This window comes from Mizuhopecten yessoensis, unplaced genomic scaffold (genome assembly GCF_002113885.1).
Source record: "Mizuhopecten yessoensis strain PY_sf001 unplaced genomic scaffold, ASM211388v2 scaffold11047, whole genome shotgun sequence".
NCBI lineage: Eukaryota > Metazoa > Mollusca > Bivalvia > Pectinida > Pectinidae > Mizuhopecten > Mizuhopecten yessoensis.
This window is the reverse complement of record NW_018408852.1, coordinates 254719-280510: the sequence shown is the minus strand read 5'-3', so window position 1 is coordinate 280510 and position 25792 is coordinate 254719. Positions and strand designations below refer to the sequence as shown.

Genomic DNA, 25792 nt, shown 5'->3' with positions numbered 1-25792 from the left:
ATCGACACCGCAATGTCGACTTGTTTTGGGTAATTCCCCATCCAGTCGGAACAACTTGGGATTATTCCCAGTAAAGAGTAAGACTATATTTAGACAATATTGACCTTTTTTCATACAAACATTAAATAACACGGTGTGATGGAAAATTTCTGGCTAATAGGCCAACACGAGTGCCTAATACACAGTAGTCTGCTGTGTCGTCTGATTTGTACCGGTACAGTACCTAACTGTTGTAACTAATTGGGTTATCGTACGCAAATTGATATGCATTAATGTGTCTTGTGTAGACACAATATCTTGGGTACTGTAACTTTTGCTACATGACATGTATACGGAAAACGTCCATGTCCTTGAGCACACCTGGGGACTGTATAGCTATCACCACTGAAACTGATAGTTTTGACAGTTTGATTAACCGGGCACCTGTGGACAATAATTAACGTAACTTATTATATGATCATAGAGGCTAGACCTACGGAGCAGAGGGGCAGGTCAGAGACGTATATAACACATTATATACGTCTCTGGGCAGGTGTATAGTCTGATAGTAGGCATAATTAGCATTGGGGAACTCCTGCCTGACCCCCATGGGGCTGAGGACATCATGGGATTCTGGACACTAAACCAATTCAATTAAATACAATTCAATTTCATTGTGTAAAAAGATACAACAGTTATAACCACTTATCTAATTGACCTTCTAGCCTCATATAGTCACTAACTACAGGGGCTTCCAACAAACACTGAACACATGGGACTCCTAGTCTTAGCATTCTGACAAGCAGTGGAAAGAGTAATTAACAAATCCGTTTTAAAAATACATTATATATGTATAGTAGGCCATATATATGTCAGGAAAATGTTAAAACATATTTGCCAGAAGTTTTCATTATGTTTCTGTCTTCCCCTTTTTCTCTATTTAGGTTCTACATAATGCATATATTAATTGTGCCTGCTTGACAAGTAGATGGCACTGTCAGACAGATAGACACTGATGCAGACAGCCAGACGACTACAACACTTGCTCACAATGTCCGTTACACTGAACTCTGGTGTGGTCATGCCGATCATTGGATGTACGTACCTATTTATGACATTTCCCTGATCACAAACTAAAACAATAATTGCAAACCACAAATTTATTCTACATTTTACCAGTTTGGAAGAAAATAAAATATGACTTACATTTATTTTGCATCTGGCACTGAAAAATATCCTGTTTTAACTGTTATTACAACAACACGGTATTGTAAAGCACTTTTCATAAAAAATTGTATTGGTATGAAACAGAACACAATGCATAGTGTTGTTGTTGTTTTTTAAATTGATATGAGACAATTATAAAGGAATTCAGTTATACAGATATAAAAAAAATATACAAGGCTGGACTAAATTTATCTCTAGACAAGATTCTGCAGTGTTATCCAGGCCTCCCTTTGAATTCATACATACGAAAAGCTTATTATTTTATGTATTTAGTTTTTAATCATACTCTTAACTGATTTTTGTTTAGTTGGAACATTTAAAATCAAAGGAAAAGAGCTGGTTTACAAAGTGCTGGATTCCGCTCTTGCAGCAGGCTACCGTTCTATAGGTGAGCAGGTCGATCATTGTTTCATAAAGCCCTAACTGGGACCTGTCTGTATTACAATGTACATAAGGCTCCATTGACATATTGTTTATAATAAAAATAAAAAAGTTGTTGATCTAATGTTTTAGGAAATTATATGGACAGGTTAACATTTACAAATTTACAAATAAAGACAGGATCTGTGTAAACCTTGTGTTTGTGGTGAATATACAGGCCCAGTTAACCTCTTACGTTTGGTACATATACAGGTTCTACTGACCTGGTGGTACACCTAAATTTGTTGTTGTTAGATCAGACTGAGTTGATCCATTGTTTTTTATATAGATACAAACTCTTGTCCCTGTGATTTTGTTGTAGATACAGGCCCTGTTTACCTGTTGGTTTTTGTTGTAGATACAGGCCCTCTTTACCTGTCAGTTTTATTATAGATACAGGCCCTCTTTACCTGATGGTTTTGTTATAGATACAGGCCCTCTTTACCTGTTGTTTTTTGTTATACATGTAGGCTCGTTCAACCTGTTGATTTTGGTATAGACACAGGTCCTCTGAACCTGTTGGTATAATAGATAAAGACTTCCTTGAACTTGTGACTGTGGTATAGACACAGACCCTGCTGACCTGTTGGAAACAGATCCTCTTGATCTTTTGGTTTAGATACAGATACAGGCCCTCTTTAATCATTAGTTTTAGTAAACAGATACAGGCCCTCTTTACCTGTTGGTTTTAGTAAACATATACAGTCCCTCTTGCCCTGTAGGTTTTTGTAAACAGATATAGGCCCTCTTGCCCCGTTGGTTTTGGTAAACAGATACAGGCCCTCTCTACCTGTTGGTTTTAGAAAACAGATACAGTTCCTCTCTACCTGTTGGTTTTCGTAAACAGATACGGGCCCTCTTTACCTGTTGGTTTTTGTAAACAGATACAGGCCCTCTTTACTTGTTGGTTTTCGTAAACAGATAAGGTCCTCTTTACCTGTTGGTTTAAATAAACAGAAACAGGCCCTCTTACCTGTTGGTTTTGTTATAAATACAGGCCCTCTTTACCTGATGGTTTTGTTCTAAATACAGGCCCTCTTTGCCTGTTGGTTTTTGTTATACATGTAGGCTTGTTCAACCTGTTGATTTTGGTATAGACACAGGTCCTCTGAACCTGTTGGTATAATAGATATAGACTTCCTTGAACTTGTGACTGTGGTATAGACACAGACCCTGCTGACCTGTTGGAAACAGATCCTCTTGGTCTTTTGGTTTGGATAAAGATACAGGCCCTCTTTAATCATTAGTTTTAGTAAAGAGATACAGGCCCTCTTGCCCCGTTGGTTTTGGTAAACAGATACAGGCCCTCTTTACCTGTTGGTTTTAGTAAACATATACAGTCCCTCTTGCCCCTTTGGTTTTTGTGAACAGATACAGGCCCTCTTACCTGTTGGTATTTGTAAACAGATACAGGTCCTCTTTACCTGTTGTTTTTAGTAAACAGATAGAGTCCCTCTGTCCCGGTTGGTTTTTGTAAACAGATACAGGTCCTCTTGACCTGTTGGTTTTGGTATAGATACAAGTTCTCTCTGTTGAGCTATTGACCTTGTCTGTTGGTTTTGGTAAACAGATACAGGTCCTCTTGACTTGTTGATTTCGGTATAGATACAAGTTCTACCTGTTGAGCTATTGACTTTGTATGTTGTAGATACTGCTTCTGTGTATAAGAATGAAGAAGACATTGGCACAAGCCTGAAAGACCTCCTACCTAAACATGGGCTAAAGAGACAGGACATCTTTATCACTAGTAAACTAGGTAAGCAGATTCAGTTTATCAAGCAATGTTATAAGCCTCCTTATTTTTGTTTGTCATTTGATATTGAAAATTTTCATCTTAAAATAAAATGCATTTACCATGTTATACAAAATAGGGAAATAATCATTATACTATGTAATATAGACCAAGAAGGCATGGAATTGGAAGTCTTTACAACATTTAGCTGGTTTTGACAGTATGATAGAATTCCTATTATCTGAGTGAGTTTGTATAAAGTGAATGAGTTGTCTAAGTGAATAGATCCCATGGTATATACCCGTCATTGTCTCAAATGTGACTACCTCCTATAACAGGTTAATGTGTATACCCACATTGATTTCTATAACAGGTCCCAAAGACCAGGGGTGTGATAAGTGTAGGAAGAGTTGTCTACAGTCACTAAACAACCTCCAGTGTGACTACCTCGACCTTTACCTCATACACTGGCCAGGGACACAGGGTATGCAGCCAGGTGACACACGCCACCGTGAACTGCGCATGCAGAGCTGGACGGACATGGTCACACTGCAACAGGAAGGTAATGTCTCACATACAGTATTTTCAGTATATATGTTTTATAACATATGTGTTTAAACAGTAATTTTCTGCAACACTCAAGTTTGATCACCTGCAGGTTTAACATTAGTCGGTCAGACCTCCATGTAGAGACTTATAAGATATTGTTCGTTCCTGGGCTAACCTGGCTTGTTCATACCTAATTTTCTTTTTCTGTTTATATATTAAATAAAATGAATTGGTAAAGTATGTGAGTATGACCATCTATAACCATAAATGTTTTGTGTATTTTCAGGGAAACTTAAAGCAATAGGTGTGTCAAACTTTCTACAACATCATATAGAGGACCTCATAAAGACTACACAACACATTCCAGCCGTCCTACAGGTAAACACAACATTCTAGCTGTCCTACAGGTATAAAAACACATTTCAGCTGCCCTACAGGTAAACACAACACGCTACAGCCGTCCTACAGGTAAACACAACACGCTACAGCCGTCCTACAGGTAAACACAACACACTCCAGCTATTCTTCAGGTAAACACAACACATTAAAGTTGTCCTACAGGTAAACACAACACATTACAGCTGTCCTACAGGTAAAAAAACACATTCTAGCTATTCTACAGGTAAACACAACACTCCAGCTATTCTACAGGTAAACACAACACTCCAGCTATTCTACAGGTAAACACACCACTCCAGCTATTCTACAGGTAAACACACCACTCCAGCTGTTCTTCAGGTAAACAACACTCAAGCTATTTTACAGGTAAATACAACAATCCAGCTATTCTACAGGTAAATACAACACTACAGCTGTCCTTACAGGTAAAAACAACACTCAAGTTCTACAAGTAAACACACACTGCTCAAACTCTCCACCGGAAGTTGATTAACTACTATAATTATGGTTATTTGTGTGTAACAGATTGAGTACCACCCACACCTGGTTCAGCGAGGGTTGGTGAACTACTATAATTATTGTTAGTTGTGTGTTACAGATGGAGTACCACCCACACCAGGTACAGCGAGGGTTAGAGGACTACTGTAGGAGTAAAGGAATACACTTCCAGGCCTACTCGTCTCTAGGAACAACAACAGACAATAATACAGAAGGTTATTTCTTTTAGAATATCTTTATAATCCTGTAAAAATATATTTAAGTGTGTTACAGATTGATGACCTCCCACACCTGGTAAAGCGAGGGTTGGTGGGCTACTATAATTATGGTTGTTTGTTTGTTACAGATGGAGTACCACCCACACCAGGTACAGCGAGGGTTGGGAGACTACTGTTATTATGGTCATTTGTGTGTTACAGCTTGAGTACCACCCACAACTGGTACAGCGAGGGTTAGTGGACTACTGGAGGAGTAAAGGAATACACTTCCAGGCCTACTCGTCGCTAGGAACAACCACAGCCAATAATCCAGTAGGTTATTCCTTTAGCATCTATTTATAATCATGTAAAGTTGATTAACTACTAAAATTATGGTTATTTGTGTGTTCCAGATTGAGTACCACCCGCACCTGGTACAGCGAAGATACAGGCCCTCTTACCTGTTGGTATTTGTTATACATGTAGGCTTGTTCAACCAATAATTGCAAACCACAAATTTATTCTACATTTTACCAGTTTGGAAGAAAATAAAATATGACTTACATTTATTTTCTTCCAAACTGGTAAAATGTAGAATAAATTTGTGGTTTGCAATTATTGGTTAAACAAGCCTACATGTATAACAAAAACCAACAGGTAAGAGGGCCTGTTTTTGTTTATTTAAACCAACAGGTAAACAGGGCCTGTATCTACAACAAAAACCAACAGGTAAGAGGGCCTGTTTTTGTTTATTTAAACCAACAGGTAAAGAGGACACTTGAGTGTTGTTTTTACCTGTAAGGAGAGCTGTAGTGTTGTATTTACCTGTAGAATAGCTGGATTGTTTTATTTACCTGTAAAATAGCTTGAGTGTTGTTTACCTGAAGAACAGCTTGAGTGGTGTGTTTACCTGTAGAATAGCTGGATTGTTGTATTTACCTGTAGAATAGCTAGAATGTGTTTTTTTACCTGTAGGACAACTTTAATGTGTTGTGTTTACCTGTGGGACGGCTGTAGCGTGTTGTGTTTACCTGTGGGACGGCTGTAGCGTGTTGTGCTTACCTGTAGGACGGCTGTAGCGTGTTCTGTTTACCTGTAGGACGGCTGTAGCGTGTTGTGCTTACCTGTAGGACGGCTGTAGCTTGTGGTGTTTACCTGTAGGACGGCTGTAGCGTGTTGTGTTTACCTGTACCAGGTGTGGCTGGTACTCAATCTGTATCACACAAATAACCATAGTTACAGAAGTCCACCAACCCTCGCTGTTATTATGGTTATCTGTGTGTTACAGATTGAGGACCACCCACACCTGGCACAGCGAGGGTTAGTGGACTACTGTAGTAATGGTTATTTGTGTGTTACGGATTGAGTACCACCCCCACCTGGTACAGCGAAGATACAGGCCCTCTTTACCTGTTGGTTTTTGTTATACATGTAGGCTTGTTCAACCAATAATTGCAAACCACAAATTTATTCTACATTTTACCAGTTTGGAAGAAAATAAATGTAAGTCATATTTTATTTTCTTCCAAACTGGTAAAATGTAGAATAAATTTGTGGTTTGCAATTATTGGTTAAACAAGCCTACATGTATAACAAAAACCAACAGGTAAAGAGGACACTTGAGTGTTGTTTTTACCTGTAAGGACAGCTGTAGTGTTGTATTTACCTGTAAAATAGCTTGAGTGTTGTTTACCTGCAGAACAGCTGGAGTGGGGTGTTTACCTGTAGAATAGCTGGATTGTTGTATTTACCTGTAGAATAGCTGGATTGTTGTATTTACCTGTAAAATAGCTTGAGTGTTGTTTACCTGAAGAACAGCTGGAGTGGGGTGTTTACCTGTAGAATAGCTGGAGTGTTGTGTTTACCTGTGGGACGGCTGTAGCGTGTTCTGTTTACCTGTAGGACGGCTGTAGCGTGTTGTGTTTACCTGAAGAATACCTGGAGTGTGTTGTGTTTACCTGTACCAGGTGTGGGCGGTACTCAATCTGTATCAAACAAACAACCATAATTATGGTTGTTTGTTTGTTACAGATGGAGTACCACCCACACCTGGTACAGCGAGGGTTAGTGGACTACTGTAGGAGTAAAGGAATACACTTCCAGGCCTACTCGTCTCTAGGAACAACCACAGACAATAATACAGTAGGTTATTTCTTTTAGCATCTATTTATAATCATGTAAAAATATATTTAATAGGAATTCCCCTGTTTGTTCAAAAAGATTTGTGTGAAAGACTGAAGTTGCAATTTCTGTTATGGCCCTTTGCAATAAGATGCAATTGGCAATATCTGCTGGAGTTATTTCCCTTGTTAATTCATTGCACATTAATTAAACATTTGTAGAAAAGATGTTCATTCAGGAGGAAATTGTGATAAATAATTTCTGCTAGGGTAATGGCCCTTGATAATAGAAGGGCATACGTGTGGGCTGGGTGTAGGAGGTGGGGGAGGGTAAGTCCTGTTAGGACAATTGTAGTTTAAGACTGGGGATGACTTTGATGTCTTATGTCGACCATGAAGACGGATGTTGACCATGAACTCTCTCGGTGTTAATCAGGCTGTTTTTGGGTGATCAAGACTTTGGAAGGTTGACCTACATATCAACATTACCTTGGAGAAATTTAAATAGTTCCTGTTTGACCTCGAAGTTTGATGCAAGAAATTTCATCTTGATATTTAGGTTCAATTGTATTGCTGCATGCTACAGGTTATGTTTGACCAACATATCTTATATTGACCTGCTTATGATGTTTATATGTTTTTGACCTATAAAACTGTTTATCATGATACAGCTGCTGACAGACCCTGTCGTATGTAAGATGCGAGAAATTTCATCTTGATATTTAGGTTTATTTCAACACATCATTTGGTCAATGCATTGTAATACTGCATGCTAGTACAGGTTATGTTTCACCAACATATCTGATGTTGACCTGCTGATGATGTTTATACGTTTTTGACCTATAAAACTGTTTATCATGTTACAGCTGCTGACAGACCCTGTTGTATGTAAGATGGCCACACAGAGGGGAGTATCTGCTGCTCGAATCCTCCTCCGCTGGGCCGTACAACAGGGTGTAGGTAGGTAGCACAAGAGGTGTTGTGAGTCTGATTTCATTTCCTCTAAGATCAAATGTCCATGAATATTTCACATAAACATATAGTGCGAATATTCCTGTTCTTGCCACAGTATACAGTTATAGAAAGGGCACAATGGAAATAGTGATTTCATTATCGCTGAATGACAAACTATTTTCCAAGGCCGAAGTCAAAGGGAAACAATTTGTCTGAAGGAACAATAATTAACATATTTTGCAAATGTCCAGTCTGTACCAGGTTACTGTTTTATTATACCCATGAATATCAAACCAGTAGACTATTTGATTGTGTTGACCTTTGTGTGTTGTTTGTGATCATGTTTCATTTGTCTCTGGAAATAGACCTGGTTAAAGGAGAACTAGAAGCTTGTTATAATCAATACTAGGAATCCAAAAATTGACCTGTGTTATATGCCTGCCGCGAAATGCATTTGCAGACATTTTCAAAAACCAACATTTCAAGTCGCAAGTTCCAAAAACCTATCAGGAGCCATATTGACTCATTCACTATCATATGTTGCAATGTTTTGATTGATAACAAACAGAGGTGTCACTCATGTCAACCTGCTACCTGATTTACACAGTCCATGTGGCACAAGTGGGCGAAGTGATTTGCATGTGTTCTCAGAATAATGTTAGAATGGTTTGTTATGACAGGGAATACTCTGAAACTCTGGCATAATAATATATAAGCTATTTCCTTGAGACATTGCATCTATCCATCAGTCCAGGGCAATACCCTATAGTGTCATATTACTTTTATATACTGGGTTTGAATATGCAAAGGGTATAAAAGTTTTTTTACCCTCCAGTTGCATGTAATTTTTGAAATAATCATTTTGTCCACTAAGTTTCCTCAACTATATTTACAGGTGCCATGGACCTTATGTTTGTGTTTTTACATCCCTCCTTCAGCTTTGTATCGTAAATTTTTCTTACAGTATGATATTAATGGACACCTCACTGCGAATCTCCATGACAACTTCAATTTCATGATTGTTTGTTACTTTCCTTCCGTTGGAGGTCACTTTACAGCTTCCCCTGCTTACAGAATTTACCTGTCAGAGTTGATTCACTCCTCTAATGACTGGATCTAAGTATTCAAATTGTTTGGATAAACTAACAAACTTATTATCCATGGCTCTTTGTCAGAGCTCATGGTAACTTTCCATTTTTTTTTCTGGCATCCACGCACTTCCGGTTTTCGTCTTTTTGTATTAACTTCAGTTTGGATTTTGTCTTTGTGTACTGACCATATGGTTTACCTTACAGGTGCAATCCCAAAGTCCACCAATCCAGACCACATTCGAGACAACTTTGACATTTTCTCCTTCTCCCTGAGTGACCAGGAAATGGTCAGTCTTGACCAACTGGACGATCAGTCCCATCTCTGCTGGAACCCAAGTCAGGTGCTATGACCCCTGATTCCTGAGTGTTGTTTGACTCTGAAGTGCTAAAACAAAACTACATCAGTGAAATTGTACATGTTACCACAGTGTGCCACTTAACATATCAAGATGCCCATAGACCCGTATATCTCTCATATATTATTAGAGGGTGTTGGCGAAATACACTTGAAGCCATTTTGGAGGCACGGTAGTCTAGTGGTAGGACGCCGGGCTCGTGACCGAAGGGTTGTGTGTTCGAGTATGTGGTTGGGCAGTGCTAGAACTGTTGAATGCTAGCTGTTAGCGCCGAAATGGCAGCTCCGGCTGTATGCTCCCCAGGGAGTTGAGAAAGATATTGGCTGGTTGCAAAGGCCCTATAACCACGGATAATAATTTGTGAACCGCTTTGAGGCGAACTACGAACTAGAATGTGATAAAGCGGTATATAAGAACCTCGAATTATTATCATTTCATCAAATTGGTCCAGTGGTCCGTATGAATTGTTTATGGATGCAAGTCGACGACACACAAAAAGGCAATCGCAGTAAGTCACATTAGACTTTGTCTCGGGTCACCTAAACATCTGTGTTTTAGCCTGAAGGAAACAAACAACACCAAGACACTAATAATAGGATATTTCATTTTATTTTACAAATTGCATTGTAAAATGTATGAATACTTTAAATACATTGGATGTTGTGTTGTCTTGCAATCTGTACAAAAAAACATCTTGGATTGTAATAAAAGCCAGACTCTGTTGCCGAGTCAGCTGCCCCCAATGAGAAGTGGTGCAGTGATCAATGTTTAGACCACTTCCCTAAGCGTGGCCTATTATTGGTCCAACATATATATATTTTAGCACTGTTCTCAGTGCTGGTAAAGTGATGCCTTTTTTTTTAATCTGATAAAGTAGAAAAAAAATCTAATACTCTCTTTACTATGAAAAGGAATGTAAAAAATAGGTATATGATGACTAAATGCTTTACTGTTTAGCAACAAGTACTCTGTATCAATATTCATATAAATATTATTTTGGCAAACATATCAAACCAGTGGATACCATTACATAGAATTGAATATTTGTTCATTAACTTCATTATCAGCGAAAACTAAGCCCATGGGCCAAGTGCTTATCAATACTCCTATCTGCGTAATTTGAGGCCAATTGTTTACAAGTGCCGAAGTATGGATACGATTCTCATTCTCCTTGTAGAGTAACGAGAAATCTAGATTTACAGACCAATAAAATGTTCCAGGTCGGAACAGTCTTTGGACAATTTTGTTTGTGTGGTTAACTCATTCACCCCTGAAATTTCATAATGAACTAATCCAACCTTTGAACTGAAAGAGTTCAAATGTCTTCAGGGGTGAATGAGTTAAAACTGTCAAGCTAGATATCATTTATATCACATTATTTGTGGAAAATAGCAAGCATACCTTTTACAATGTCGGTAACTCTGCATCCAAATAGTTAAACATATAAAACCATCTGTTTTGTAACTGTACACTGTATACTATCAGATTAGACAATACTTCTGTATCTGGTAGCTGTCACTACACCTTGAACCTTACCACAACCACACACACAAAACGGCCTCAAAATGTACATATTTTGATGTCACAAAAGTAGCATTTTTCCATGCATCACAAAATAGTACAAAGACCATTCACTCCTCACCCTTCAAGTTTACATTTTCTTTAATTCAGCAATCACAAAACTTAAATATTTCGTTTTAGTAAATATGTATGGAATATTTACTGGGGTTTTTCTAGTGGTTACTATCACATTCTAATGACCTGAACTAACTTTCAGCATCATTGTATTCATATTTTACTGTCCAAAACGTTTCTAATTGCTTTTCTCTGACCGAAACAGTCGAACTTTGCATAACAGGATTCCTTGCTGAAGAAGCTGCATCATCATACTACAAATTGATACACAGAACAAACCTGTCTCCTAGATAATATCAAAACTGTGTAATCAAAAGCACTATGAATTTACGTTATGTCTGAATAATTTTCATAATTCTACCAATAATATTAAATTCCTTTAATGTACAATTGGGTTTTGATTCCGGTCCTACCCAGTAACAATGTGCATCTCCTTAAGCATACAACACATTGCATTAATCCTGTTTCCTGTTCTACATAATGGCTAGTACAAACTTGCCTCATCTTTCAACAGGAATCCTCAACCTTTGATTCTCATCATCAATCAATCCATGTAAAAATATCAACAAAAATCTTTAACTTTTAAATCAATTCACACATTTAATGAATTTACAAACTTGATGAGTTGTCTTTTTTCTTTTCCGATTACAGCTAATGATTACAAAATATCTGTTTGAAGACACTGAATCTCAATAACATGATAGTGTTTTGATGATTATGACATTGACCCCCTTGATGACATCACAGACATGATTCCACTTAGCTTTAGTAACAAATTCTAAAGACCGATCAATTCTTGCTACCTGGTTCGTGTGCCACTTAAATCAGATATCTACTCTCCAAAAGGCTCAACTCAACTTGACGCGGTAAGTATTTCTATCAAGTGTTGAGAGAAATTTACCCCTTATAACAGGTTAGAGGTGATTTGAAGTAATAATGGTAAGTATTCTATGCATGTTCAAAACGTTACAGAAATATTAATAATGCACCAAAATCTTATTAATAAAACAATTTCATAACAACTATAAGTGTCTTCACTGACGGAAGCTTACTTAATATCAACCTTATTGATGAAAAGTAATTTGTAAAATAAAATCTGTGTTAGTAGCATTTTACAGCGATATAAACTTACACAATTAATGACAACAAGTTGATATTGGGAACGGCCGTCTTGAACGGAACAGCAGCTAAATATATTTGGTGACCTTTTAGATTTTATGAAGTATGATATGAAATATTTACTGAAGTGACAATCTAGTAACTGGAAGACTTTTAAATGCTGATTGACTTTGACAAACTTGCGTAGACAGTTTAAGACCTGAAGACAACACCGACGCCCCCCACCCTATGTGATACTATTACGTATCAATCTCACTTTAGCCCGACTTACCCTAAAATGTTAAAAACTAAACAAGCACTAATCAAGTTTTAACCAAACCACTTATGTTGGGATGGTTTTGGTAATTGTTCTTGTAAGAACGGTTTGGTATTTCTTAAAAGAAACACGGGCAAAAAGGTCTCAGAAAAGAAACCTCAGTATAATATATTATGCTATAAATAATGATATTACTAGCTGGGAAGAAAAGGTTTCATTTTGTGAAAGATTTTTTTTTTTATATTAATTTATGTTTTCATGTTTAGAACATAAATGTTCTTGTCTATAATCTTGTTTGAAAACTTCCTATTTTATAGGACTTAAATGTGAACTATGACTGTAAAGCTTCTTGTAGTTTATACTGGTATACAAGATAGACGTGTATGTCTAGCATCACCTCCTCTGATACATTACATACTGTATATATTAATGTTCTTTCAATATTTGGCTCTAAGTTATATTCTATCAACCTTTTTCTTGAGTCATTGGCATCAGGGACCTGTTCATTTATGTGGATAAACTGGTTCCTCCAATTTTTTAAATGTACAATTTCAGCAACGAAGCCTGACATACCTGCAAATGTTAATGAAGTTCTTGAAAGTGTTTGTCAAGGCTCTCTAGAAACATCAGTTTACCTGGTGCGTCCCTATAGAAACATCAGTTTACCTGGTGCGTCCCTATAGAAACATCAGTTTACCTGGTGCGTCCCTATAGAAACATCAGTTTACCTGGTGCGTCCCTATAGAAACATCAGTTTACCTGGTGCGTCCCTATAGAAACATCAGTTTACCTGGTGCGTCCCTATAGAAACATCAGTTTACCTGGTGCGTCCCTATAGAAACATCAGTTTACCTGGTGCGTCCCTATAGAAACATCAGTTTACCTGGTGCGTCCCTATAGAAACATCAGTTTACCTGGTGCGTCCCTATAGAAACATCAGTTTACCTGGTGCGTCCCTATAGAAACATCAGTTTACCTGGTGCGTCCCTATAGAAACATCAGTTTACCTGGCGCGTCCCTATAGAAACATCAGTATACCTGGTCCGTCCCTATTTAATAAACGACTAATGTTAATTAAGGTCATTAGAAGATTATCTGCAATACAGAGATGTTAACTCCGTATTAAAGTACATAACAGGAATGAGTAGGATAGTGAGTGTTGGACCACAGCGGACACTGTACAACAATGTGCTATTTACAGTCACCTCTAAACTACGGGGAAATGCCACCAATAATATCACCACCCACCATGTCTCTACTGGGAAGTATCCTGGCCACCACACACCAAGGTTGATCCACAACACCTATTGAACACAACATATTATGACCTTTCTTCCAATATGTCAGATAATTGCAAATAATAAATACACTTTTACAAATGAAGTCTAAAACTTTATGGGGAAAAAACATATACTACTGTGACGAATTAAGTTATCTTTGGCAAGCATTTATGAGAGATTGCGCAGTTAAAAATACTTATTTTAATGGCATGAGATTACAAATCATTAATACGTCTTATTTCCCCTTATAAACAGCAGTACATCTGAATTTTAAATTCTTTGTAACTAAATTCAGTCCAGCCAACACCCAACAAAAGGATCCTACTTAATATTGGAACGGCCTTGGCTCTTCTCCCTATTTATAAATCAGTTCTTCTAAACAATGGAAAAGTACTGTGTACTTGAAAACATTTGCTGCATTTGAACTTTTGCCTTTCTGTATTGACGGCAAATTTATCATGAGAGCAGATATCATATATAGAAATAACATGTGAAGGGCCGAGTTAGTACTGGAATAAGATGGATTCCACTGCTGAAAGGCAAATATTTGACTGGGTAAAAATTTCCCGGCATACAATATGTGGAGAAGTTTAGTTCCTTAACTACTGAAGTAGGAAAAACCTTAAATTTGTATTTCAAAGCAAAGAAGATCTGAGAAACTGAGCATGAGAAATGGAGTATTTAATTGTGTGTTGTATATATGTACCTATGTATCTTTAACTGCTAAGGAGACGAGAGGTTGATGGGTGAGGCTCGGATGATAGATGACAAGAGTATTTATAGACATGAACACATCAGACAAACCACGTCACTGGTCAAAAACAGCACCTCACCATACCCAACAGGTCAAAGGTTAAACAACCATGGCGTTAACACAAATGCATTGGTCTCGTCAGCAGAAGATTTTATATAAAACAAGTGTTCAAATTACTTGTTAATTTGAACTTTCTATTAAGTTTTGCGACAACAGGAAGAAAAAACTACTTTCTAATTACAAATCAATGTTGAAATACATGTATCTATAGTCATCATGTGTATATATCACAGCGTGTCCCATACAAAACAACATCTCCCATCCACCCTATGTCAACACCTTCACATACAGTAGAAGTAGAAAGTCTAGCATGTAGAAATATTTGTGTAGCGGCTCTTCACACTGATGGCAATACGGAAGTTCTCACATTGTTAGTGGTTCTGAAATCCATATATACTATTATTTTAAGTCTCAGTTGAAGGTCTTTCCATCACGCTAAATCTCATCCATGGCCAGGCAACTGATTTTTATTATGATGTCATAGTTAATAGTTCACAATTTCAGAACGTCATCCAGTTTGTTTATATATTTTCATTGTACCAATCACATGGTTTTATGTCTGCTTCACTACCGAGTAGGTTGGGTATCCAGCAGGCCATGGACATTATTAATATATTTCTAAAGATGTACGATAAATCTATATACTCATGTGTGCCTATTTTTACACAAATTTTCCTCAAATGGGAGTCGAGGAACATTTCAATATCACAATAATTTCCACTATTCCAGTATTTACTGAAATAATCTTAATTTAATTTTAAGTGCCAAGCCACCGAGATCCCACCTCCGACCAATACTTCCAAATGGGTTGTTAAATGGTATAATTGTTTCAATTATACATATACATGGATATATATCAAATGACTTTTTGACAACTGGCCATTTGTTCCTCAAGCAAGACATAGATAAGTTATAAAATGTTCGTATTTGTATGGCTGAAAAGCAATAATTGATAGACATAAATCTTTGTGATGACTAATAAAGTGTAAATGATAACATGAATACATATAACATAAATTAGCGGAATAATGATCATTAACTTATGGCAAGCTGCAGTACACATGCGCTACATTTAAAGCAAGACAGTGCAACATCAGGTTGCAATATCTAAATTAGAATATATTTTTCTAAATGCAGGTGACTCATGTTTACTCTTCTGGCTGTGTGGTTTGTTATTGTTTTTTTTGTTTCATTTACGAAAAAGAAAACTGTAATTTATCTTTTACTCAAAACTTATTTTTTTTAGTGAAGTCTGAATTCTTGCTTTATGTTTCACTACAAAGAAAAGTTGGGGTTTTATATCAAAATAACGCTTTATCTTGGTTTTAAATTCATTTTCTGATCAAATTTGTACAACTGTTTAATATAAAACAAACAAGCTTTAGCTGAAGGTTACTTCCAAACTGTTGTTTGTTTACAATACAATGTAAATAAAAATCATTAAATAACTCTAGTTGAGATCTATTAAAAGACTTTCCATTTTAGGGACACTTCTATCAGCATGCAAAGGTTTAGCTGCAGAAACCATAGTTGAATTTCTTTCTACAGCTATCAGAGTTTCAAAATTTCTGACTAATACAGAAGTACTCTGGATTTAACAGACATTTTGTTAGACTCTAATACTTATTGCAGACTACACTTGGACATTAGTGTGTCAGTACATGACAATTGTGTGATGGGTACAGCCTAGTTGTCTACACAACCCAAATACAGCCAACCTTGCAAATATATCAATTTCTGATATTAAAATAAAACCTGATTTTTCAAACATTCATTTAAAAAATATAGGATGCAACATTTTCTCACAATTTAAAATTGGACAACACATATGTTAATTCTACAACAGATACACAACAGAAAAAAAGCCTGTTTATCAATGAATGGCGACTAGAAATATCTATATATTATATAAAGTGTCTGTGACATTTCTAGATGGAAGAAAACTATTAAAATTTAGTCCCTCCCATCATATCTGCATATATAACAGCAACCAATCAGCGGCAAGCTCCTTTCATTGAATCAGCAGCGAAGTTAGTTCTTTCAATCATATGACAGCAACCAACCACCAGAAGCTAGCTCCTTTTCTATTAGTCCTTATCAGCCAATCAGAAGCCATTCATTCATGGCCTGACTAAAAGTAATGTCAGAATAATTCTGTGCACATGAGGTTTGTATGTGTGAATGTATAGTAAAATGAGATTTATATGTGTGAACATATGAGTCCATGTTGGCAATGCAACTTTTTAAGATGCATTTCAACATCAAATATATCTGTAATGTGAACCGTAGGCCTAGAAACAGAAACTTCATGTGAGGCAATCGCTCAACGTTACTTAAACCTGTTTCATCTTCTAGGTTAGCCTCCCATATTGCGATAGTTTGTTTCCACAAGGCTAACATGCGGTTGGTTCAGCAGTGTGGAAACACCCACTGCACAAACTGACATACACAAGGATGTCTCAGTACTAGCTAGAGAACTACTCATGTTTGGATGTGAATGTGGCCCGAAAGATAACTAGAAATGTTCGTTGTGGGTGTAAGTAGGTGCTAGTGCCTCTTCAACACGACGTCGCTGACTTCTCCTCACACCATCTGCACGGCGATATGGCTCATTCTTCAGATCTACAAGAACCAAATTACAAAATATATAATTCATCTTAAATATCCAGGAAAAGTAACAGCTCTGTAATGACTTGTGTAGTAGTGCATGAATGTAGTCTGATAATCTTTCCTATCTCATTAACTCATTCAGCCCTGAAATTTCATAATGAACTATTCCGACCTTTGATTTGGGAGAGTTCAAATGTGTCTTCAGGGGTGAATGAGTTAACATGGCATAACTATCTTTGAGCTGTACATAAGAAGCAGGATCAGTTTAAAGGTGTCTGCTGTAAGCCCATTAACATTTAAAAGTCATAGAGAGTCAGTAAGTGTGGTTAAACCCTAGCTTTTAACAGTTCAACTCTACTTTATAAAGGATCTATTCTACCTACCCAGTAGGATGTCCTCGAGAGCCCCGTGGTAAACCTCATCCTTGCCCAACAGCTTCTTCTCCTTGATCTGTTTGTTTCTTGTCTTCAGTTCAGACACCACAGCCTCCTGAAACAAAGACAGAAAGTCATCAACTAAGGTCAGATCTTTGTTGAATGTTCCTACAACCATCACAACTGTGGTCTTAATGGAATGCTTACAAAGAGTGATTCATCAACTATTGTCTTTGCGAAACATTAATACAGTGAGTTATCAAGCTCCGATCTTTGTCAAACCTGTACACAGAAAATTCGCAACTGGGGTCTTGGTGAATTTCTTACAAAGAGTGAATCATCAACTCCAGTCACCACTGGGGTCAAAGTGACACATGGACAGGCTTATAAACAACCAGAGTGCAAATCACAAGCCCCTCTAGTGATTCTGGTGGGGACTTAAAACAATCAGGGTAACTGTGTTCTTCATAATTTTACATATCAATCTGTAAAGAGTTGCTTTAGATAATGGCCACCTAAGACAGAGTACACTTGCTTTCATTTTCTTAGTAACAAATTCAATTTTTTTTAAGGTCAAGACTGTTTCGTCAGAAACACTTAGACAGAGAAGTATCACCTTTAGAGAGGTTTACTGGAAAGAGAACAAAGGACGGAGAAGAAAATGGGCTTGTGGGCAAAAAGGCTACAACATGGGTTTGAATCTTTGCTATGGAAATGTATTAAGTGGCTTACAATTTTCATTTCTGACTGGATGGGATTTGTCAGGCAATCCATGTCATGAGGGACATAGACTTAATAGGGTTTGGGTTCCAAATAGGAGTTTGACCATTAACAAAATGTTGAAACAATACAGTTTATAGAAACAGGTCTGGAATTTTGTCTCTGCCAAAAGCAATCTGGGTAAGAGAGTTCATATCAAAAGGATGACTTGAGGATCTGTCAGGAAAACTCAGGGATAGACAACACTTACAACCCCGCTATTTGGGGAACTGCCTGGAAAAGGCCAGAAACACTGAATCCTGTAACGGCAATACAATTTACATAACAAGTCAGAGAAATACGTCCTTTCAGAAATATTGGAGAATTGTTAACTCGGACTGCTATATTCAGTAAAATGGGAAATGATTTCCCCAATTTTCTTTTTACCTTTATCGACCTTCATTACAGAGTGAATGATATTAAATATGCAGTAAGCAGAACCAGTAATTCCTTGTGTGAACATTTAACATGGAAAATGTGGTTTAACAGTGGAAGCTATTATCAACTGCACTTTTACGAAGGACATGTAAGCTTATATTTGTGACAGTGACCTATATGGATATACATTACCTCATTCAGTGGTGTTACCATACACTGATCTAGAATATCTTTTTATGAGATCAACTTAACCCCTTATAGCATATTTTACCTTGTTACCCTGCTAGTCTGTATGACCTAGACCTTCACAGGTCACTGACCATGACCTATACTAGTGTGCGACTCTGATGTAATTTGACCTTGACCTATACTGACCGCTGTGACTTTCTTGTTCTTGCGTCCTTGGGAACTGGGCATGACCTCCTCCATGGCAGCAGACTCCATCCTTCGCTTCTTTTCGAGGTCAGTCATTGCTTGCTGTGAACAGCAGAGAAAATAACGATATCAGCCACACATCTCTCTGCTCAGATTGTTAATCTCTCTTTACCCAGTGGATGAGACAAAAAATGTAAACCCCACTGATAAGATTCCTACATGTCCAGCATGAAGAGCTTTATTTGGATAATACCTTGATGGTTGAGTTTTTTGATAATAAAACGTGAAGTCATCCAAACTGTTTTCACTGTGAAGCCTTAATAACACTGTTTTGGATCACAATGTGTAGCTTGCTTTTCCCTAGGGTGTGACATGAGAAATCCCATTCCGGGAAAAATGTAGATATATTTGTCTTGTGCGAGAGAACACACTATCATCAGATATACATTTCCCATATGTATCTCATATTTCACAATGTAAATCAGTATATATTTAGCATTCTTATTATAAATATGAAGACCAGGGGCCTGTTCGTTAATATGCAGAACAACCGGTACGTCCGTTTTTAAATGTAATATTTTCAGGTATAAATCCTGACGGACCTGCACAAGTTTATGCAGGCCTTGCAAGGCTTGGTCAAGGCTCGCCTGAAAGCAGCATCAGACAATTATGCGCTCGACCTTATTTCATAAACGAACAACTCTTATCCGACCGGTTCAACCTTTTGGACAGCGATAAACGAAAACAGCCCTGATATCACCAACATAAACACCTTTCCTCTTACACATTTCAAGACAAGATTTCTTGGCAACTTAAACTTTTTTCTCCCAGCCTTCACAGGTGTGTCTCCTGTTTTACCCGGGAAAGATCAGCTTGTCACCCCCTAGGGGGATATAGCCTCGTGCCGATTAGCACGTGTTCAATTGTGACGTCATTAGAATGTGTCATCGGTAATTGTGACGTCATCAAAAGAGAATGACGATATGCATACCCAACATGTTTTTTTGTTTACAAACATGGTAGACTACTGTCGGTGGAGCTGTGACTGAAATAATAGGATGGGAGAAAAATAATCATCCCTTACATTGGGGGTGTAACAGTGAAATCTCCAACCGTCAGGGTGATTTGTTTGGTTGTCTAACGCTTGGCAGAGCCTCGGGTTAGACAACCAAAAAACATCTACCCTCGGGTTGGAGATTTCTCTGTCACACCCTTAAGGTAGGGGGAAGATTCTATTAATCTTTGGCAGTGACTTACCTTGAAAGCACCGACAAATCTTACAAACTGTGAGAAGAAAGTTTGTGGGGACACCGTACGAGGGTTCTCTCCGAAAAACTCCACCACTCTCTTGTATGAATCCTGGAACATTGAGATATATTTGTTGTACACATGCAACATTAATTACTTTCATATGTGTAAACCTAATACTCATTTCTATGATAAAATGGTGTACATATCACATCAACTTAATAAATGGATTAGAAACAATGCTTTTTTATTGAAGCAAATGTAACTGCTTTTATTTCGAGTAAAGTATTTATTTAACAGCAATGGTGCTCTATCACACTAAAAACAAGAGGTACATTTGACCTGCAGATTCCGACACCTGTTGCTTTTCTTCTTTGAACTTAACCAAGTTGAAATACTTCCACCAACTTGGAATTTGTAACTCCGAAGTCACACTCTTCTCTATTAGTTTCTACAACACCAAATCTCCTTGTCCTACAGATGATCAATGCCAAATTAGATTTACTTCTGCCATTCCCCACCAGTGTTTTAGAAAACAAGTCGATAACAAACAAAGAACTCTTTGCCATAAGTTCACTTTCCATAGGGCAAGTTAAGCTGAAAGTTTGATTAAATTGTTTTCAAATGAATATGTTTTTGTTAAAATAATCCTGCTTAAGGTATTGCAATACAGCAATTCCTCTACATGCGTATTTTCTTTCTCATTTTCTGCATGAACTGAACAAGAAGACGCTGTCATCGATATCCCCCGCTTGCAATGCAAAATTCATTAAAAACATTAAGCGTAAAATAAAGCTCAAAATCAGCATCCGCAATATGCATTCAGTGGAGCAACCCTCGATACACAATTGATACAAGCATAATCAATATAGCATTTGTAGTAAGCAAGATATAGATGAGAGCAATTCTTCTTAACCAGGTGCATGGACGGATGGACGCACGCACGCACGCACACACCGGCAGACCCCATTTCTAGTATCCCCCGCCAACTGTTCGCACACACTGGCAGACCCCATTTCTAATATCCCCCGCCAACTGTTTGAGCGGGAGATAACCAATACCTATTTTACATACCTGAGCGGTTTTAACATCACCCTGCAATTTTTTAAGCTTTTCTTCCGAGTTTTGTAAGAAATCTTTTAGAATAGGTGGTTGGTCTCGGGCATGTTTCCGTGCATCGAATTCACGCTTGGTAGATTCCATCCCCTTTTCCAAATCATGCACGTCGGTGAGAATATTCTCCAGTGATACTACAAAGTCAAACACACCACTGCTGTTAAGCATTTCCTTGTTATATCATTTTTCAGAAGACCCAGCCTGCCTGTGAAAGGTTAAAAATTCCTCAATCACATCACAGACAATATACAACACTACACCGGTCACATCACAGAAACATTATACAACACTACACGAGTCTTCACATTGTAGCTAGTAAAAAATGGCTTGATTTATTTGATGTGTTCAAGATTGTGTCTGAGGTTTAATTGACAAGACTTACATTCCGTGTAAACATTTGATCAGAATTTAATACAAATTTTTGTTCAATATATAACAGAACACCCATTGATACCTCCACTAATACATACCAACAGCAGCTTTCTCCAAGAAGCGCAGCTCTGATTCAAAGTTTACGATGTCCATGAACTTTTCATTGACTGTTTGAGCCAGGTAGTGGACAAGTGTGGTCTTCTTGTCCGCTGACTTTGTATCCATTAGCTGGAATTAAAACATCAATGTTAGTCTGAGGGAAACTGGTCATTTCTGGCTCTGTCAGAAAAACTTGCAATCTTAACACAGTACAAAGGGTTTCAAAACTACTCACAAATACTGTTGTCTTCATTCAACAAAACTGTTACCAAACTGGTACTAAATAATCAGAAATGTTTGCAGAAAATTCAGCCTGGGTCAAGATCATTCCAAATTAATATCTACATTGTATATATATATCTAAAAGTATATAAAAAAAAGTTCAGCATTCAAATTACCGTTGACACCATCAAATGAAGGTCAAAACTTATATTTACATCATAAATAACATTCAAATGATATAACAAGAAAAAAACAGTCAAGAAGCGGGCTGCTACGATGGTAACTACGGTAGCCGTGGTTGCTAGGATAATATAGTTCCAGTGAATCATTATCTACAACGATATATTGGTAAATTTAGAAAATATGCAGTGAACAGCACTAATTTGCTTCTTTTCAATGCTTTTTGATTTTTTATAAAGTAATATCAATAGCAGTTTGAACATTTTTATTCATTTATAACGGTCATTACGACACGCATTGACACACTGCTCTTACAGTGATGCGGTCGAACGTCGCCAAAGGAAGCTGCCATTGTTTACCATCAAAGAATTTTGAATAAGCATCCATGGAATAAAAACTTTTCCAGCATCTCTTTGTTGTATAATCAGACATAATGGATCCCGAAAATGTTCCATGTTTCTAGATGTTGAAGGAACCAAACAATGGCTATCATCAAACAGTCATCTCGCTGATGCAAGAATGGCACCATATTTGAAACAGGTATCAACCCGCCGAGCCTTTTTTTCATTGCGTATACGCTAATTTATACGCAGTAAGAGTTTACTATGCTGAATATGGGAGAGATGTAAATATATAACGATGTAGTCCTATTTCTTTTTATTAAAACATGAATGCTACAAGTTATGGCATCCCGTATGTCAGACTTGCTGATGAGAGAAGGTTGAGATGGATAGGAACGACAATATATACTGACCATGTCCAGGCTCTGGAGTTTGAAGCCGTACACTGCTCCCCTCTTAGAACTATTCATGTAGTTACCAATCGCCAGAATCACCTGCAAGGCAAAACATACAAAGTAGTCATCCAGGTTTAAGAAACATTAATACAACTGTCTGTAAGACATCAATGCCCCTAATCATGGATGGGATGGGACGGAACGGACATGGGCAACACTATATGCCCCCCCCCCCCCCCCCCCATTTTAGGGCGGGGCCCAACCTGTAAAAGACCAGCCTCATGAAGACAAAACATGGTCCCTTAACACGGTTGGCCTCTTAATACAGGTTCAGTTCACTATAAAATCTCTATGATATGTCAATCATCCACTCGTTCCAAGCGTTACAGAGGAAGACCTTCATGGGTATGTTCACTCCAATAAATAAACCCCAAGCTACCTTTGATGCTACTTTTCCAGTTGATACCGGTTATTTTCAGGAATTTTGTTTTTCTTTTCCATTTTTTTTTTCAATTTTCATTCAAATCTTACCCCAAAAAGGTACCTGTGCACTATACGCGAGTGCGCACTATACCCACAAATTTACGGTAGGTAAATTCAACAGTGGTCTCTTAAAATAGGTGGTCACATGGGTATGTTTTACCCATGTTTTATTGTACTTACTGTAACAATCCTAGAGCATGTTGCTTCCACAAAAACCTATAGACAGATATTACAAACATACCTCCAACATTTTCTTGACTTTCTGTGAATTCCTTAAAGACATGGAGGCTGCTATCACAGCATGTACTTGCTGTAAAACAAGAAGGCAAATATCACTGTCATGGATACTACAACATGTGTGGTCTAGGGGAAAGGTCATTGTCATGGATACTACATGTGTGGTCTAGGGCAAAGGTCATTGTCATGGATACTACGTGTGTGGTCTAGGGCAAAGGTCACTGTCATGGATACTTTATTATGTGTGGTCTTGGTCAAAGGTCATTGTCATGGATACTACAACATGTGTGGTCTAGGGCAAAGGTCATTGTCATGTATACTACAACATGTGTGGTCTAGAGCAAATATCACTGTCATGGATACTACAACATGTGTGGTCAAGGGCAAAGGTCATTGTCATGTATACTACAACATGTGTGGTCTAGAGCAAATATCACTGTCATGGATACTACAACATGTGTGGTCAAGGGCAAAGGTCTAGGGCAAAGGTCATTGTCATGGATACTACAACGTGTGTGGCCTAGGGCAACGGTCATTGTCATGGATACTACAACATGTGTGGTCTAGGGCAAAGGTCATTGTCATGGATACTACAACGTGGGAGGTCTAGGGCAAAGGTCATTGTTATGGATACTACAACACTACAACATGTGTGGTCTAGGGCAAATATCACTGCCATGGATACTACAACATGTGTGGTCTAGGACAAAGGTCATTGTCATGGATACTACAACGTATGTGGCCTAGGGCAACGGTCATTGTCATGGATACTACAATCTGGGTGGTCTAGGGCAAAGGTCAATGTCATGGATACTACACCGTGTGCGGTCTAGGGGAAAGGTCATTGTCATGGATACTACAACGTATGTGGCCTAGGGCAACGGTCATTGTCATGGATACTACAACGTGTGTGGCCTAGGGCAACGGTCATTGTCATGGATACTACAATGTGTGTGGTCTTGGGCAAAGGTCATTGCCATGGATACTACAACGTGTGTGGTCTAGAGCAAAGGTCATTGTCATGGATACTACAATGTGTGTGGTCTAGGACAAATGTCACTGTCATGGATACTACAACATGTGTGGTCAAGGGCAAAGGTCATTGTCATGTATACTTCAACATGTGTGGTCTAGGGCAAAGGTCAGTGTCATGTATACTACAACATGTGTGGTCTAGGGCAAATATCACTGCCATGGATACTACAACATGTGTGGTCTAGGACAAAGGTCATTGTCATGGATACTACAACGCGTGGGGTCTAGGGCAAAGGTCATTGTCAAGGATACTACAATGTGTGTGGTCTAGGGCAAAGGTCAATGTCATGGATACTACACCGTGTGCGGTCTAGGGGAAAGGTCATTGTCATGGATACTACAACATGTGAGGTCTTGGGCAAAGGTCATTGTTATGGATACTACAACACTACAACATGTGTGGTCTAGGGCAAATATCACTGTCTTGGATACTACAACATGTGTGGTCTAGGACAAATATCACTGTCATGGATACTACAACATGTGTGGTCTAGGGCAAATATCACTGTCATGGGTACTACAACATGTGTGGTCTAGGGCAAAGGGCATTGTCATGTATACTACAACATGTGTTGTCTAGAGCAAATATCACTGTCATGGATACTCCAACATGTGTGGTCAAGGGCAAAGGTCATTGTCATGTATACTTCAACATGTGTGGTCTAGGGCAAAGGTCAGTGTCATGTATACTACAACATGTGTGGTCTAGGGCAAAGGGCATTGTCATGTATACTACAACATGTGTGGTCTAGGACAAAGGTCATTGTCATGGATACTACAACGTGTATGGCCTAGGGCAACGGTCATTGTCATGGATACTACAACATGTGAGGTCTAAGGCAAAGGTCATTGTTATGGATACTACAACACTACAACATGTGTGGTCTAGGGCAAATGTCATTGTCATGGATACTACAACGTGTGTGGCCTAGGGCAAAGGTC

At 38.0% G+C, this 25792-nt stretch overlaps 2 protein-coding genes across 5 annotated transcripts in view; one reads left to right on the top strand and one right to left on the bottom strand.

Annotated features, from left to right (window-relative positions):
• Positions 1 to 121: 121 nt before the first annotated feature.
• LOC110465027 (glyoxal reductase-like) lies at positions 122 to 9756 on the top strand. The gene is made up of 9 exons (XM_021520590.1): positions 122 to 214; positions 924 to 1076; positions 1514 to 1594; positions 3275 to 3382; positions 3732 to 3920; positions 4194 to 4285; positions 7033 to 7143; positions 7988 to 8081; positions 9371 to 9756. Exons 2-9 carry the CDS (start codon positions 995 to 997, stop codon positions 9514 to 9516), a joined length of 903 nt encoding a protein of 300 aa, XP_021376265.1. The 5' UTR covers positions 122 to 214; positions 924 to 994; the 3' UTR covers positions 9517 to 9756.
• Positions 9757 to 10112: 356 nt separating this feature from the next.
• Positions 10113 to 25792, bottom strand: part of LOC110465029 (formin-like protein CG32138) — a 67003-nt gene continuing 51323 nt past the window's right edge. For 3 of the 4 annotated variants that reach the window (XM_021520592.1, XM_021520591.1, XM_021520593.1), the window contains 8 exons: positions 23820 to 23888; positions 23114 to 23194; positions 21957 to 22086; positions 21445 to 21620; positions 20380 to 20481; positions 19123 to 19224; positions 17620 to 17725; positions 10113 to 17248 (listed from right to left, as the gene is read on the bottom strand). In XM_021520592.1, the coding sequence (XP_021376267.1) occupies positions 17142 to 17248; positions 17620 to 17725; positions 19123 to 19224; positions 20380 to 20481; positions 21445 to 21620; positions 21957 to 22086; positions 23114 to 23194; positions 23820 to 23888 (873 nt within the window). In that variant the 3' untranslated portion in view covers positions 10113 to 17141. The remainder of the gene's footprint in view (positions 17249 to 17619; positions 17726 to 19122; positions 19225 to 20379; positions 20482 to 21444; positions 21621 to 21956; positions 22087 to 23113; positions 23195 to 23819; positions 23889 to 25792) is intronic. The other variant, XR_002464573.1, reaches the window with a different exon arrangement.